Here is an 18,985-nt window from a genome sequence, read left to right on the forward strand (position 1 = left end):
TTTGCACACAGAGTAGTCCAATTCAGCTCCCTATTTAAAGAATGCTTAAAAATGCTCCCTAATCTGATGGGCAAGGTTTATCTTAAAGCTGTCCAGCAAGGTCTTACAACTTGGCCAAACTTTTTCCACTTGAGATGAAATTGTTCATACCCAATACATGAAGATTTGGGGTGGACAAGACCCCTGTATATCTGTTAATAACATTTCCAGAACAGAAAAATACAGAAAAATGGAGGTTCATTAAGCAGATTATAGGTTTATTGTTAAGCATTGTAATGTCCTTTCCTTAAAGGAACTGCACATCTGTGATACTTTAAAGGAAGGACACAAATTTGCAATGGGATCATCTATAATTCAGGGTTACGCCTCTTCCTTGCATTTACAAACCTTTACCAAGACCCCAGTTTTCACATTTCCATTAAAAATCTGCCAGAGTCGTAGAGTTACATCTTTCACCAGATATGCTCTAGCTTAGCAGTGAAGAACTAGTATATGATCAAGTATTAAAAGATTAATGTTAGGCCTATGCTAACGGAGCTAAATCAGGTAAGAACCAGCTACCTGAATTCTGCTATTTCCTAACATTGTTTTTTTAAATATTTAGATTTGCTAGCTTAATTTCAAGCTTTTTAAAGGTCAGGTAATTTGGTATGTAATTCAGCATAACTGTACAAACCTAATACCCTAAAACCAGACAGTTTGCCTTCCTGGAATTTTTTATTATTTTTTTTAAGTATTTTTCTTCATTCTTTTAGAGCACTGTGATTCAGACCCAAACTACTTAAGAGGTCCCAATCCTGAAAAATAAACAGATCAGAGAAAACTACGAGACAGAAGCCTCATACATGCTTTAGCAAGAGAGATGCTGTGGCAAAGCAACATGCCAATCCCAGGAAAACGCTGAAACTTATTTAAAACTTGATGGTACAAGATACTTGATTGTGCTTTCCAGTTCACTAGGTACTATTAAAGAGTCACACTCACAAGTTGTAAAAAGGAAGCAATTCTATACAGAAGAGTCTCGATTTTGATGCGGTCGATTTCTGCCTGGCATGCCTCCGGGAGGTGAGCTGGGGGGTACTGGCTGAGGGAAAGGAGAGCCTCTGTGCAATGCTTCACTGCCACTTCATAATCCTGCTGCTTAAGAGATTCACATGCTTGTTCACATGACTTCTCTGGTCTTCTGTCTGCCATGACTCAGGGACAGAAATCCTAGAGTGGGGGCAGAGGGGATGATAAAATGTTGGTTAGCTGCATAATGGCAGTGACAATTTGCCAACCAACTTCCATTCCCATCTCAAGGTGCAGCACCACATCCCCTTCCTTCTGTGCCATCTGCATTTCCTATCCCGAGCTTTCTCACTAACTAACCTCTTCCCAGTCTTTTCTCCAGCGCTCCCAGCTCTGTTTCGATTCTAATTCAAGAAGGTATTTAAGCCTGTGACTGATTTTAAGAATATAAGTAGCGCTTTCAAATTTTAAAGTCAGCATGGATTTAGGCACTTGGCTACATAGAGGCTTTCGGGTCTTTGCTGGCAACATGATCTTTGCTTTGGAAGTAACACAACTCATCCACCAACTGCCCCTTCTCCAAGCCTGCAGCCATTCACTCCAAGACACCTTTCCCTTCAAAACACTTCTCACCTACGCTCAGGGGACAGTCGCTCGCTCTGGCTGGGTGAAGCACAACAGGGAAGGACAAAGATGTACGAGAAAGAAGTGGAGGTCAACAGCAAACCACTTGTCTCTTCCTCCAGCTGGGCTACTTCCATTCATGCCTCAGAAAGTCTAGATACCCCTGCACACCAACACCTTTGTGCAGAACTTCTTAAATAATTTTAAAGCAAATATTGGGGAGGGTTGAAACAGTCGTGATAAAAATCTGTATGCAAGACAGACAACATTATCTGCCAGTAAACTGAGACAAACGGTTATCCACTATCTACACCACCCGCAGAAAAGCAAAGCACTTCTGTAATCTGACTACATTATCCTTTGACGTAATATTTAAATATATTATACATATCCCTAGAGACACTATACTTTAAAGCAGACTTGACACTGACAAAAATGTGTTCTGATAACTGAAAGAAGGAAAAATGTAATTCTCATTTTCATTTTTAGCAAACAGCACACTATCAATATTTATGTCTATATATCAACTATTACAATTGTCTCAACTATCTTTAGCCCATTTTAAAAATTCACTGCTAAAAAACTTCCTTTATGCTTGATCTTTTTAACCAAACTAAGGTAATGTACCTTCAAGAAGTTAATTGAAGGTCAAATAAATGTATTTTCTTTGTATGAAAAATAATTTGCTAACCCACTTCTCTCATTAACACCTGTGTAAGCAAATACACGGTAGAAATGTAAACCATACTTTCCATATGTTATGCGACACAGTGCTCTATGTGTTCCCTTCCATTCTTAAAATTTGATTTTCAATATTGATATAGAAACATAAAGGAAGATTGATTTTTCAAGACAATTTTGACTTAAGCCACCTTCTCTTTTACAACATTCATATAAAAAAATCTTATGTACAAAATGTATCTTCCCAAAAATGAAGGAACACAAGTATCAGTATTTTGCAGTTATCCTGATACAAATCTGTGACATATGTCTCTTTCTGTGATACTTAAGAATGACCTTGCAAAATATTACCCGATTCATGCAGGTAATTTCTTTTTCTATTAAAAATAAGTCCCCATTGTCAATCAGAACAGGAACAGGCAAGTAGGTTATGCATTTCCATACATATGAGTAAATTCATTCATGGAATAATTCCATTAAAGACACTCAGCTGGATCGCTTAAGCACATATTTTCAATCATATAAATGTCAGGTATTCTTAAGCTGTTTATGCAAGGATCCTTTCTAGATATAACTAAAAATTACACTCATTTCCATCTCACTAACATTTTAGGCCACGGTCCATTTTACAAATCTAGGATCTGCTTCAATAGTTAATTGATGTTTTTCTCATGTACACTCTGTTTTCCCCTAAGGGACTGAAAAGAGGGTTTCATGAACTCTGCTGCGCTGCCGGTTTCCTCACTTCCTGGCTGACATACAACCAAAATTCCTTTGACCAAAAGTCTGATCAAAGCTTCTGTGTTTATTCCCAAAACTGATTATACAGAGATCCCATCCTAACTGACCTGACCAGCATAACTGACAGGCGTCGGAAAACTGGGTTACCGAACCCTTCTCCAACATGGCGCCACGTAAAAGAAAAACATGTTACTTATCCGTTATCTTATGCTGGTTTGATACATATTGACCTTGGCTGTTTCAGGAGAAGCTGGATTTTCCATGCCCAGCAGTGGCCTACGGTACTGCAAAGGCCACACAATTTCTTTGGTCGACTTGAAAACTGAAGAGGGCAATTCAGAGGACATAACTGACCCTAAGCAAAAACCTGTGGATTAAGTGGAGCCAAGAGATGTCAGGACCTGGCTGTTTGGCTACCCGGCTAAACTGAGTCACACTATCAGTATTTCACAATGTAATTAAAAAAAACCACTGAAGTCACAGTGCATGGGACAATGATAGATAAGGAGCTGCTGCAGTGTAATTTGTTTTTAAAACAATCTAATCGTAACATAGACAACTAGTATGTGGACGACATACAGAAAATTACACACTCAGGCTCTCAGATTTAATTTCAATTCCATTTATACCCGTAAGTGCAGACACAAACATGCACGTTTATTGGGTATTTGCACCATCTACTTCAGATTCCAATCCAGATCCTCTCAACTGTTCCTTGGAGGCACCTGGCTCTTCCTGCTGACTCTTTAAAAACCCATGCTCCTAGTTTTGGTCCCCTGAGCTGTGCCCAAATTAGCAACTGAGACTAGACTATGTGGGTTACAACCATGCTTTCTTAAAATCCAGTCTACTGTAGTAGCTGACCTACCCGTGTGTAAAATTATTTCAGAACAGTTAATATTTTAACAGCCAAGGAAAGGAGACACTTGTCAAAATAAATTTGAGTTCTATAAATGTATATTTTTAAAAAATTTCATGTGTAAAACTGGAATTTCTACATTCACTCCATGAGTATAAATTATTGCAGATTAGAATTGAAAACTTAAGTGTCACAAGGTCAATGTAATGTTGCCAATTCTGTTTGCAAAACTGAGCAAACTGCATATGCACTTCACTTCTTCTGTCTGTAAAACCGAAATTAAAATACTAAGCATGTAACAGAACAAATGTCAGGATTATTCATTTTCTCAAAATGACCCGGAGAGCTGCATGCCGGAAGAGTTCCAAATTCAAATCTGAGTAACAATTTATTCTAACAGCAAAGTTTAATACATCTTCAAAATTCAAAATTTTGAAGTAACAATACACAGGCATTGAAGTTACACATCTGAAATAGGTGGGCGGACATAAGAAATAGAGGCACAATGTCATATCAACAGAACTTTTATTATCAGCATTTATAAAGCATTTCTTGGCTTTGAATCGTCTCACAGCAGCACCGCTGCCTACAGAAAGGCTCCCGATTTATGCACTCAAGTAAACCATTTAAACACAGTGCCTGTGAATCCCACCTGATACAACAGTAAACATCATGGTGACTAGAGCACAGGCAAAAGTTTACACAACTCTTCCTCGCTGGCTAATCCAGAAATCTAACCCTGGCATTACTGTTTGTACCTCCAAAAAACTCCTGCCTTTTAAGCAGAAGAAAACGTACTGATCTTACATTTCTTTGAAGGTCAAGTGGTGCTCAGCTTAGCTTCCTCAAAATACTATTTAAAAGACCCGGTTAGTTCCAACTGGTATAACTTAAACTGGGTATTTTTTTTTCAATGAACTGTGAGGGACTTTTTTTTCCTCCCCTACAACTAATGATTTTCAGGCTCAATATTCCTAATGAGTATTTCGCCTTCTTTCCAAAGGGATTCTATAAACAAACGTGAAAAGAGTAATCTCCAAATAAAACTGCATATTTCCCCTCCAGAACTGCAGAGGGGGTTGGGAAAGGCAGAAGGGACAGCTTGAGGAGGAAAAGCGATAAACAATGTGATCTACACAGTCATTTATTTTCAAGCAAACACTACGCCTGCTTGGTGCACAGGAGGCTTTGGAAGAACTACTCCACAGTCTGATGAGCCAACTTCAAGCTAAAAATCAGTGTAGGAGGAGAGAACACCATGAACTAAAATTTTAGTGTTTCAAAGCAGTTTAACTCATGACTGTGCACTTTCATGCTTCACAGCTTACCAATGTATTTTATGGAATCAAAGGGTCCATACATTAAGATAATGATAAGTTAAAAGTATGCGACAGTTCCTAAAAAATTTCAAACAGATGCTTTTTCAATTCACTGTAAAGCATCTAGCCAGATAACTCTCGTGTACTTCATAAACAAACAGATTAGAGGGCACAATGCTGTTCCTATTAATGTTCTTGGCAAAATTCCCAATGTCTGCCAAGACAGAAGGATCAGATCGGAGGTCTTGCATGCCAAGCTGACAAACAGTAGACAAGTCAGTAAATATTTACATATTTTAACCAGGCATTAACATCTCTTGTAAAGATTTATGCTAAAGCAATGATGTTCAACTTGCAGTCCTACAGTGAGACTGGTAGGAATTTACTGTCAATTGAATATACTTCAAGAGCCACATCCTGGGATTTGCAAACCGAAGCCCATGAATGAGACCCATTGCCATAGGGAACATGCAGGGGAAAAGCCTCTCCAGCTGCCTCCCATTATAACCCATAACCCTTCAAACAGTTCTGCTGAGAGAAAAAAGCACCCAAATATTCCTTGCCAAAGCTGTTCAGCTGTGTCCTCCTGTTAGCAGCCCGCTGTATTGCAGGAAAGGAGCGGGTAGGAAGGGTTTGCTCTTCCATTCCCTACCGCGGTCAAGCTGGCACAGGCTCAGAGAAAGCAGGGCAGGAATTCAACTCGTTCTGCCCCTCTCTAAGGAAACACGTGTGGTGACCGTGCCGTGTTCCCGAACCCTTGGTGATTTTCCAGCCCTTCTCACAAATTGGAAAAGCTGGCCACCAACCTGGACAGAAGTTTTAAACATGTTCAGGTAGGAAGTCAAGAAGAGACAGCTGTTTTATCGTAACTTCCCAGCAATTCCTTTTAAGAGGCAAGAAGAAATCTACTAGGTTTATTTTTGAGGCTGGTTGCTCTGTCCTTCCCCAGTAACTTTTGAACTTCAAGTCAATTAGAACTGAATTTCACAGAAGTCAAATGGGTCTCAAAGATGCTGCAAAGTTTTATAAAAAATGTGTAACAAGACAGATAACAAAACCCAGACTTTAAGTCCACCCAGGAAAAGGATAAGTTATAATTCAGCCTCTTATTGATACCAAGACATCAGTTACCCCACCAATTACTGCCACATGCTGCCATCTACCCAGCGAGAAGACAGCACTGTACCAAAATATCACTCATCAATTTATTTTTCTTGCCCATAATGATAAAAGCCATAAACTGCATTCATTTGCTCAAGGATCCATCCAGTACTTTTCAGGTTTCAGTAAAGCAGAGTTCCCAAACTTTTTAGACTATAGACACCAGCAGTACACATCGCATGGCTTTCTGAAGTTCGTTACTGGTAAAATTGAGATGTAAGCTATTCACATACGATGGCCTCAGATATTTGTCGTTTCCATAATACAGAAAATTAGTATTTAGGGAGTCAGAAAGTTGGTACAGACATAATCCCTGTGACTGAAGAGTCTTCTAGCTCCCTCTCGCTCAAAATTATCAGGAAAAGACCAAAAAGACACTTTTAATTTACACAGGTATGGAGAGATCTGGGTTCATTTAATAATCTGCATTAATTACCATACCTTGAGTACACTACACAGTAAAATTTTAGCTACTGTGAAAATGCCAATGTTATAGTTAAAAATGATGGGTCACTGAAATTCAACTATCAAGACAGCAAATAAAACTGCATTTGTCCATCCACATACTAAAATAGGGAATAATACATCTATCTAATGTTAAATCATATTATACAGTTCCTCTGCCATCTCTAGTGATCCCATCTTAAGGCACGCTTGCACCCCCAGATGTTAAGTAATTGCTTTTGTAGTACTCCACAACACCACTCACATACCTTTAGATTAGCAAAATAAAATTAAATATTTATTTTATCACTATAGGTGAGGAAAATAAACTTATCTTCACCTTAAGACAAAAAAACATTTTATTCAAGCCTCTAGGAAGGAATAAAACACAGCTGCACAAAATACAGAAGTCACTTTCAGACATACACAGGAAAAATACACTTTCCTAGTGTCACAACATACATGTCATAAATAATCCCACACTCAGAAATAATTTAATAAAATGAGAGTAGATAATAATAGTGCACTATACCAATGTGAAAGGCTTAACAGAACAGCGAGAAAAAGGTGCACCTTTCATGCGCAGGGTGCAGAAAAGAATGACATGAAAGCTGCTTTTGCTTCTTTTTATTTTAAGAAAAATAAAATAGCAGAGATCTCATGCACTCATTTACTGCAATTATGGCTGAAGTCAGTAATATTAGTTATACACAGCACTCAGAAATGTACTGCACACCTTACAGAACAAATACAAAAGTCTCCACCCTTGAGAGAGAGGACAATCTAATCAGCTTTCTGAAATAACTGAATTACTCTGGTTAATGTTGTACAACTCCAGGCGAAATGACCCTACTTTAAATTCCAAAAATGATGTTAAATCTGAAATGGAGCATACAGAATGAGAAAAGCTTATTTCAAGGTTTTATTATATAGCCAAACAGCAGCAAGAACTTCTGCTACATGGCCTCTCAGGAACATGATATGCTTGATGTCAAGAATGGGGGGGGGGGGGGTGTAATTAAAAGGTTCATGATGCCCCCTACCATTAAATACTTAGGTTACCTTTCCACATTGAAAAACCAAAGAGAGTACCATAAATTAGGAGGACAACTGATCTCTGGGCACATAAATGGAGAGTCTGATCCTGTAAACTTACATATAGAGTAAACACATCCACATTTACGGAAAAAGGAACAAGTGCTTGTGGATGCTTTACCATTCATATAACAATAGGAAGAAAAATATAGCAGCAACTGAGATTAAGAGCAAATGCCTTCCACATCTGGATCCTGTGTTCTTTAAAACATTTTACATACATCACAGATAGTAACAACTTTAGATTTTATTGCATGCATAGATTTATTTTATGCATTATATCAGTACACTTTATTAAGCCATTATTAACACTTTATTACCTTTACTAATCTCTTGTTTTCATTTTGGAAATAACAGCAGAAAGGAAAATCTATACAGCCAGTGGCAGCAACATTTACACATGGACAAAGTGTCTATCTTTGGCTCAAAATCTGAAAATAACTCATGGCCTTAGCACTTGTAAACACCTCACCCACCACAAAAGCACCCTTAACATCATCTCCTGCCTTTAAAATGATCCTTTTTCACACAGCTGTCTGAAAATATTACCCACCTTGATGAATCCAAGCAAAATACGTGACAAGTCAAAGTACAACATTGCTGAGGGAACTGAGGGTGTTTAGCTTGGAGAAAAGGAGGCTGAGGGGAGACCTACCTGAGAGGGGCTGTAGGCAGGGGGGGCCGGTCTCTTCTCCCTAGTAACAAGCAATAGGACAAGAGGAAATGGCCTCAAGTTGTACCAGGGAGGTTTAGATTGCATATTAGGAAAAATTTCTTCGCCAAACGAGTGGTCAAGCATCAGAACAGGGTGCCCAGGGAAGCGGTGGAGTCACCATCCCTGGAGGGACTTAAACGTGTAGATGTGGCACTTAGGGACACTGTTTAGTTGGGGTTGGCAGTGCTGGGTTAACAGCGGGAATTGTGATCTTAAAGGTCTTTTCAACAACCTAAATGATTCTACATTCTATGATCTACCTGGTGTGTACTTGCTTTGACTGAAAACCATTCATAACCGACAGATACCAGATTCCTAGTTACACAAAGCAAATATATAAATATATTGCATTCATTAAAATTACAGTACAAATACTAGATTGTAATGTTTAATACTCGAAAGTTGTATAATGACAAAAGTATCTGTACAAGCTTATGTTGGCCCTCTTGTGCGTCTGCGTTATGATATTGCCTTTAACTTGTTAGTCACATACTACATTTTCCAAGGGCTACCTGGCAGAATGAGCAGGCAGAACAGAGGCTGCTGCTTAATGGACACATAGTTAAATACTTCAACACAGGGCCTAAGGACTTATTTACTACATGCTGCTAAAATCTGATTCTCAAGACTGCATTTGAATGTTTTCATTAACTTTTCAATGCTTATAAATACTGTGACCCAGCACTTCACAAGTATTAAGAAAATATCTTTATCCTTCTGACGTTATTCGCATTTTACAAAGAATTAAGACATTAATACACACTGAAGTCAAAAGTTTCTGTAAATGTCTTATATTCAGATAAAGACAACTAGAAGTGATTTTTCCCCATTATGCTCTGCCCTGTATTATATAGCCCTTTATATGATCAAAGTGTCTGCCTGAGTGATTTATGAGTATTCAGCATTTCTCTACATCACAACATGGGAGCATCCATTAGAAATACAGAAAATGAAGTACAGCAAAGGTGAGGCTTAAGTATGATTTGCCCTTTTTTTTTTTTTTTGCTATCCCCTACTCCATTTCTGAAACACTTTCTAATGTATGCTAACAGTGAAACTGTATTCCAACAATTGTATTAGCATTATAAATTATAGGTACCCATACAGTACAGCTTCCCTTCTATTTCTTTCTAGCACTATTTTTCAATCTCAATCTCCTTGTTCAGCCACCCCATCTCCATGTTTACTCTACACATTCTGTGAAAAACTGCAGTTTGCAACCTCTGTTTAAATCCAGTCGCTGCCTCGTCTATGCTGCAGGAAGGCAGCGTTGGTAGGAAAGAGGAACTGGGTATGGGGAGTCGAGACGGGGAATTCTCTGTGCTCTCATTTTTGTCCAAAGTCATACCAGGGAACATGCAGAAGCCCTACCCTTCAAATTGTACAACAATCCCGCTTAGCTCAGGCTGAAGTATATTCACTGCAGGGATGATCTTTTAGATTTGTACTAAATGCTAATTTGACCAACACGGAGCAGATTTTCACAGGGCTGATAACAAGTATACGCTTGGCAGAAACATCATACTACACCACATCTCAACTTTTTACGAAGCAGCACTATAGGTCATCAGATTTTTTTCTTTCTTTTTTTTTACCCAATTTTTAGAAAAGAACCATGCTGGCAGAACCCTTCACTCCCTGCACAGCACCCAAAAAGTCAGCCTGCGATAGACACCTACCATGGGAAATTTCAACCCGAATAATTAAAATCTGGCAAGTAATAACCAACTGAAATGAGGAGTATGTCATAGTAAGCATCAGGTAACATAATAATAGGTGGTGCTTCTGCCCCACCTAAAGTTCTTTTGGCTCCTTCCTAGAAAATCTTCACGTAAACAATCTTTCATAATAACTGGTTAACAGCAGCAGTTTGTATTCCATATACCTGTATGTCCTTAGTGCTTTTTGAGAGTAAGAGTTTCTCACACTTACCCAAGATGAGGGCATTTTAATTGAAATACTGTCCCATGGTTACCATCTTATCCCCATAACAACATCACCAATTACTTACTTTAAAAAAATGCATTAGAAAAGTAATTTAATCTTTGCTTCTCTTAATAAAATTTGCTAGAGAAAAACAAAGGGAAAAATCAGCACTGCACAACAGTCAGCTCTCCATGGAGCAGCACCAACCTGCAAGTCTCAAACTGTAACAGACTTTGCAGAAGAACACAGTATTCATATTCTAAAAGCTGTTTTAAACATCATAATCCACATCTTTTAAAACTACAGCCTACTTGTGGCAGAACCTCTCTTTTAAACACCTGAATAACAGATCACAGCCTTGCTCCTGAGTGTCACTGCACATTTCACATTATAACGTTTAGTAGTAATTTTGTCCAACAAAAGTGAACATCATTAATCTCAAGGAGTTCCACAGTCATGCAATTACCAATATTCTTCTCAGCTGAGTCATGAGATATTGCCAAAAGTCCTTTTTGAGAAATGTCTGCTGTATGATATATAGATAAATCTGTGTATATGTGACTAAATATCTGTCACCTAATTTTCAAAATGCCGAACGAGTACAGAACTGTGCTCCCAAGGAATGCACTGGGCAGTCAAAGAAGATTCCCAGGCATCATTTCAACACAAAACACATCAGAACATTTACAAATGTATTTCAGAAGTTTAAACGCAAAAACATACGTCACAGTTTTCCATGATGCTCACCGAACTTGCAACTTGCACAGCGCTGTCTTCAGAGAGCACCTGACCACAGTTCATTTGCCAAAATTCGCCAATTTCATCAGTCTCAGAAACAGAATCAAAATTAGTTCCTAACTTTCACCCTTGTGTTCAATTCACAGCTACTTTCAATACAGCTGTATTTGGATTTCAGCAATAGAAGTGTTTTTAAATTAGGAAATTATTTATGGCAGTAACTCCCTTTTTGGAAAACCCTATGCAAACTCTTCCCTGCCCCCCCGCCCCCAACCGCTAAGGAGCTCCAAAGCTCAGTGGCTTCCATCCACGCTTTCTTAGCAGGGATATTGTAGTGATGCTGAAACAGGCTTTCCTCAAATGTCACCTTCATTTTCATACAAGAACTTTCTCCACCCTTGACATGTCCCAGTATTGCAAAGCAGCACACCCCTATGATTAGCAGATCTACCTGAAGAACACAGCTATGATCACTAGTGCAAATGCAGATGCCACAGTATATACCACAGTTCTACAGGTGGATAGGAAAAAACAAATAATAAAAGCCCTAACTCCATTTTCTGTTTGAGATGCAAAACATGAGTCGCTCTTTCAATCCATTCAAGAAGGAAAAGAAAATAAAAATCTTCATAAAAAACAACTGATAGTTATGTTGCACAGTTACAGTGCACAGTTCACAAACTGAACACAGAAATAAGCCAGAAAGTTGTGACACAACAGGAAAATTTTCTTTCAACATACCTCAGTCTTCACTGCAGCATTATAATGAACTTAAATTTATTATAGTAGCGAATAATACTGTGACTGAGATTTTTGTTAGGCATTTATACAGTGCTTAGCACAAAAGGGTCCTACCATAACAGATTTAATAACACAATCATGCCACCCACAGATACTGCAAACACATCTTTCCCAAAACCATACCTATTATGTAACTGTGTATGATATTTTTGTGTGCTGTTTTGAAAGTTCAAAGCAATAACTAACCTCCACCACTAAAAATTGCTATCTTTATTGTAAATAACCTTTGAAATTCATTTTTACATGACCGTGCTTCAAACGGCTTGGCATAATACAGCTAAGCCTGGTTTAGGGAGTTGTCTTCTTACTCTGTATTTTAATTATATTAACCCTTCTGCATCTAGATAATGCTTTTAAACCACCCCTGTTTCCTCTCCTCAAATGCATGAATACAATACTACCAACAGGTTCAATTTTTAGACCTCTCCTGAAAATAGAACATGGATTCTCAAGTTCTCCTCACACAGCAAACCCTACGGGCAACACCACAACTTGTATCCAAAACACAAATTTCCCAATGGCATTCACCCTACTCATTCCTTTTGACATGAACATTAGAGATTCAGTCACGTATCTTAAACCCCACTCAAAGAACAGACATCAGCAGGAATGAGTAACGATCCTACTGTGGTTAATGGCATAATTCCGACAAAACTTCGGAAGATCAGTGCCTAGCCAAACAAATATAAACAAAACTACAGCCAAGTACTATCAGTCAGTTCAAACGACAAAACAAATGTCCTGTACCATTCCAAATGTGTGAGTGTCTTAAGATATGGTCAGAGTACGGTTACCTCAAAAACCATTAGCACAAACAACTATAATCAAAAACATCACTTCAATAAAATAGCCACAGCACTCAGCTACAGCACTGTGAGCACAGCTTCAGAAGTACAGTAAAAAAACACATTCCCCTTAACGACCTCCCTGCGTAGACAAAGAGAAAAGCCCAACTCTGGCTCCCAAGATGGCAGAGGAGCAGACGCAAGGCTGCTGTCGTGGCTGGTCAACAGTACTTGGGAATCCCAACTAGCTGATGGGGATGTAGTAGACAGCAACGAAGGAACATCACTTGGAAGCAGAAGCGCGCTGCCTGTCCCCATTCCCCCCAGAACTACCGCAGGATAAAATTAAATTTTCAGTGACAAAAATACAGATAATCTTACATTAAGTGAGAAGATATATAAGGAAGAAGCATTATTTTATATGCTGCCAAAACCACTATGCTTTTTATTTGTGGCATTTTCCATTTATTATGTCCACAAAGATTTGCTACTTTCTTGGTTTGCTGAACCACTAAATATTTTCCAGCAAATTAAACACTCATGCCACATTACTAACAACCAATATTCTCAAAAACAGCTTGTCATGTTATGTATTTTCCTTTTCCCATGGGGTCTGAAGGGCCCCAAAAGATCTTCTAAGCATATTTAAGCAGTGTAATTTTTACTGTTTTGATAAATACAGTATTTTTGCTACAGGTAACTATGAAAAAAAAAAACAAACCTGTAAAATTCACAGACTGAAAGATCATTTCTAAATAACACTTACCCTAACTACCATAAAACCAGTTTAGACAAATCCACACACTGCTCACACTTCTCCCCTTCACTTCCTGCCACTCCAACATTCAAAATTTCATACCTAACATAATTCTATTATTCTTTTTCTTCCAACGTTTAGTCATTACAGCTCTGAGAATCATCAGCCTTCCTACTGCCTACAAACAGGAGAGATCACAAAATTTATTTCCCTAAACCACATATAAGCCAAAGATTAAAAATATCCACCTCTGTCACATCATTCCTCATGCAAGTGGTACTTCCTGAGACTAACAGAAACAAATCACACAAGTTTACAGTAACATCAACAGAACATCTCTTTACAAAATCACTTGCAAAAGCTCTTGCTATCAACTGTGTACCTACTGCTTCTTGGAAAAGCTGTATAGTTCAGTGTTACAAATTCGAAATTACCTTCTTGCCAAAGTATGAGCCTCCTGACACCTAACAAAGACTCCACACCACTTAGAAAAATTGATAGTTTGTACTCATTCTAAGTAGGAAGGGGCCACAGTAACCATTCAAACTTTTTAGTTATGAAATGAAACCTCTCAGTGTAGTAAAATTACATTTAAGAAGGAAAAAAGATTGAGATGTATGATTTCTTATCTGGCTTTCCTGTATTAAGTCTGAAATTAGGTATTTTGGAGGACTCTGAGAAAAGACTGGATAAATAACCAGTGCATCTCTATTAAATTTATGACAATGAATTTGCATATAAAATTATAGAGAAATATTTTGTTATTATGTCACAGCCACATAAAGCATCCTTTAACTTCAACTAGCAGTGCAATAGAAATGCAACAGAAAAAAATTCTTACCCATGAGTAATTACAATCTCCCTGCTTAAATTCCTAATCACTTCTTTTCCTACATTAATAGTCACTTTTCTGTGTTTCTCAGACATGAGTGAGTCTTTCTGGTTGAAACTTCATGTTGTAAATATTTGTGTGAAGAAAAGATGAAAGCTCAGTAAGCAAGACTGTTTCTGAATACAGAATTTAAGTTACATATCAATACCACCATAATGAAATCACGAGAAGCTGGCCTGTTTCTGTGGAGAGTCTGACCTTGCAGACTCCTCATTTTACTATCTATAAAGTTCAGTTATTTTCTTTCTCTTCCCCACCCCCTGTCAAATAAATACTAGGAGAAAACAAGTGTTTACTTTCCCAGTCACAAGCTCCACAAGACCAAGCATTCCTTGGGTTTTTTTATTCCATACCCTTGCTGTGTGCAAACTTTTGGAAAAGCGGTCTCTTTTTTAATATTCTCTCTTTTCTTCCTTGCTGAAAAAAGAATGACAGTTGGAGAAGTCTACCAAAGGAAGTAAGAAATCAAACATACAAAGTACAGTGTCTTTAAATATATGTCATTGATATACATAAACACAAGCGTTGACTACTGCCAAAGACCACAGAAGAAACAGCAGGACAAACAAGAACAAAAATAGGAAGGTCTTGTTTGTTCTGATAATCTAACCCATAATACTTCCATTGAGAGGGGGAAAATACATATACCATGTAGCGATAATGGGATCTTGCCTTAGGACCTCAACAAATGAAGTAAGAAAAGATTAAACAGCTATAATACGTGAGCAGGAGGGGAGGTCAGGAATACAAAATTGGCTGTTTTCTCCCCCACGATGAGCCGCTAGCAATCCTGCACAATGAGCAGCTCTGGGGATCTGCTTCCAGTAAGAAGTCTTTAGCAACTCTAGGAAAAACGTAAGGACAAGATTCACATTTACTAGGCTACTTGGCCTACTGATCCCCAAAGCAGGGGGAATGCCAGCTGTTCAACTACTCTATCCCTAAGCTAGAGTAGGACGACAGCATCCTTCCTTCTCATTCTCCAAGCCAGCTCCCACAGCTTTCCCTAGTTATTCAGCCATACACAGGGGCCAGGATTTAAATTATTACAAAAGAAGTTTCTCATTTAGATTTTGCTCCTGCTACCAGACCCATTAGGTACCACTGACCTCAGGAGGGAATGCCAGTGAGGTGAAAGATTCAAGGGCTTTCAACTAATAATCTGAATTGCTCCAGCAATTGCTTCTGCCATTACTAAAATGAAAATACCTAGAATAAAGTACAGTAGCACATGTAAGATGGTAGCAAACAACAAATAGAAAGAAAACAAAACCACAGTGAAAGTCAGAAAGAATATCCAGCTATAATTGCAAAGGGGATTTTAGTAACAAAAATAATTGCCAAAGATGGAGAAAATATTTCATCAGACTACTAAATTAAGAGAGTTGGAAAACAGTAGTAGTAATATTGCCTAGCTCTTACATAGCCTCTTTCATCCACAGGCTTCAAGACTCTTCACAAGTTGGTAAGATTCACTAGTCCTGTTTTAAATTCCTTCAAAAGGAAGCATAAACAGGTGAAGTGATTTGCATCAGGCTGTCCAGATCTCTCAAGCAGTAGGCCTGTACCCTACCCATGTGGAAATATTACCTCTTCAAACCTTGTAGACACCGTTACTTTTTTCTGAGATGAGAACTTCTCCGTAAATCTAACACTGGAGCAGAAGTTCTCTCCCAACTCCAGCCCTTCTCCTGCAACCAGATCTACTAATATGGATCCCAAAGCGCAGGAGCAATTCCTCTGAAGCCAATGAGATTTCAGCACGGGAAAGATTCCTCCATGAGAGGTCAAGAAACAGAACTGGGACATATTACAGGTTAAGAAGCCACTTCCACATCTCACTTTAATTTTCAGTTTGCTGGGGAGAGCCCAAAACAATCCCCCTAAAAAACAAAACCCTCAAAAATAAAACAACAAAAAAACCCAACAAAACCAGCTATTACAACCTTTCAAGTCCTACAGCCATCAGTTTAACAAGCTTCTTTCACAGAAAAATTAATCTGACTCACTTAAAAAGGCACAGCGTCCGTATGAATTAAAGGAGGGGAAATACACACTCTGCACATTTCGTAAGTCAAAAAAATTCACAGAGGTAAGGAGTGATAATAGAAATGTGATTTTAACTAGGAAAAAAAAGTCATTTCTGCTTTCATAACAAATGACAAAGAGAACTCAATTTTATCAGTAATAACACACAAAATGTTCCTTCACTTACCAATAAAGAAAAACTGTTCTGCTAATTAAAGTTCAACAAAAAAAGCTTAATTCAGCTTTCGCTGCTCACAATTTCTGCATTGTAAAAGCTAAGATTACCAGAGCCTAAGTCATTTAAGAGTGAATCCCCCCACACTGAATCCCAAAGAGGGGGCAGGAATGTGGTGATCACTTGTACACTTTCCCTTCATTAAGTTTCAACTGCATGTTCAAAATCAGCTCCTCGCTACAGAGGACCAGCAAGCGGCCCAGCAACCCCAGGCTGTCCCAATCAAACAACTTTTGCCATTAAAAAAACAACAACAGAGTTTTCATTCACAATCTGCTATGACTCAAAAGTACTTGAACAACTGAATTTAAAGCACATTATTGTAAAACCTCCCTGTTCTACCAATCACTCTTGGAAAATAATACAAATTTGCCAAGTATAACTTAATTTAATTTTGTGGTTTGTGTTTAGGTTTGGTTTTTTTCTTTTCATTTTTACAAAAGAATGTGTCTTTTCTTAATAGAAATAAGGGGGGGAGGGGGGAATATTTTCTCCTTTGCCTTGTTTCAATTATATTATTTACCAAGAACAACATTAGAAGACCCCAACACAAGACTAGTCATGATGCACTCAACCTGTCAATGAGGATATTCATCTCTAGGACACCCTTGTATCTTACAACTGAATTCTTTTATTTCTTCAATGAAAAGCAAAATATGTTATTTTAAAACTTTACCTCAAGCTTGCTGCACCTCTGACAATGCAAAAGTCCTATTACCTTGTTACCTCTCACACATTTTCTCATTAACTGGAAAGCAATCTGGCAACTGTCTCCCTGCAGTTATTTCTTAATTTCCATCAATGATATGTTTAATCATGTTACAATAATCAAACAACAGTTTGATTAACAAATCACTGATGTCAAACGACTCCACTCATCTGGAAATTAATAAAAGGGTACGACCCACCCCAGGAGGGGTAACATATCCCCTTCCCCTACTTGGGGATTTGCCCTACATTTGTTATATATATATAAATATATATATATATACACACACATAGTCTCTGCTGGCAGGACCGTATCACAACCTGCAGTACAAACTCCCCTTTTTCAGTTTCAGAACAGTTGCATCGTACAAAAGGTGATCTCGGGGTCTGTTAGACCTCCCAACTTCTAGCTGCTCAGCCCTGACAAAGTCTCCTGCAGAAAACAAAAATATAAGCTCATCTGCCGGTCCTTCGATTGCTCCAAGGGTTAATTTTACAACAGCTGTTAAATTCTTTCGATTTATTTTTCCATCTTTCAACAAACCCTACCTAAACCTTTTTTTTTTTTTTTTTCTCCCCTCCCTTCTGGTTTATTATTGTTATTTCCTGGCTGTCGCTAGCCGTCCCCTCCCGCCCCGCCCGGTACAAAAACAAAGCTGACTCCCACCCCTCCGCATCCCCCCACCCTCCGCCCCGAGGCGCACCCCCGGAGCCGGGGGAAGCCGGGCTGGTGCGAGGCATCTCCGGCTCTCCCGGCCGGCCGCTCCGCCTGCCCCCGCTGCGCCGGGCGCAGGGCCGCGCCGGGCCGCCCGTCGCCGGCCGCGGGCCCCCGGGACAGCCCGGCACCCCCGGGGCTCCGGCCGAGCTGCCCGTAAACAGCCCCCGAGCGGCTGCCGCTGCAGGCCCCTCCGCAGACACAGGGCCCTCTCCAGCCGGCACCGCTCAGCCTCCGGGCCGGCCGGCAGCCCTCGCCCGGCCGCTCGGCCTGCTGCGCGGCACCGAGGATCCCCCGAGGCCTCCCCGGAGCCCTCGCCAGCCGGGCCCGACTGCCCTCGGCCCCCGCGGGGGGCGAATGGGGAAGTCCTGACTTACCTGTCATTACTTTCTACGCCATCTTGGATCCACTTGTCAACGTCCCCACAAAGCATTGTGGGAAATCCCTCCCCCGCCCTCCTCCCGGCCCGGCGGCCAGCGGGGGAAGGCGGAGGGCGGCGGGCGCAGCGCCCGGCAGGGTACCGGCACCGGGACCCGCCGCCCCGCCCGCGGACCGGCACGGCAGGCGCGGCGGCGGCCCAGGGGCAGCCCCGGACTCCGGCCCGCAGCTCTCCCCTCACGCCGCAGAGGCACTGCCGCGCCGCTCGGGCTGGAAACCGGCAGCCCCAGGGCTTTGCGTTGTTGTTTTGGGGGAGGTGCGGGGTGTTTTCTTTTTGCCGCCCCTTTCGCGGGAGCCGTGCAGCGGCCTCCG

General features: G+C 39.9%; 1 protein-coding gene across 1 annotated transcript in view; it reads right to left on the reverse strand.

Moving 5' to 3' along the window:
- The window catches only part of HELZ (helicase with zinc finger), a 91,429-nt gene extending 72,727 nt beyond the window's left edge, over positions 1–18,702 (reverse strand). Inside the window, 2 exon segments of the mRNA XM_037405179.1 lie at positions 985–1,212; positions 18,613–18,702. Of these exon segments, the coding sequence (XP_037261076.1) occupies positions 985–1,194 (210 nt within the window). The 5' untranslated portion in view covers positions 1,195–1,212; positions 18,613–18,702.
- Between the last annotated feature and the right edge of the window lie 283 nt (positions 18,703–18,985).

This window comes from Falco rusticolus, chromosome 1 (assembly GCF_015220075.1).
Source record: "Falco rusticolus isolate bFalRus1 chromosome 1, bFalRus1.pri, whole genome shotgun sequence".
Taxonomy (NCBI): Eukaryota; Metazoa; Chordata; class Aves; order Falconiformes; family Falconidae; genus Falco; species Falco rusticolus.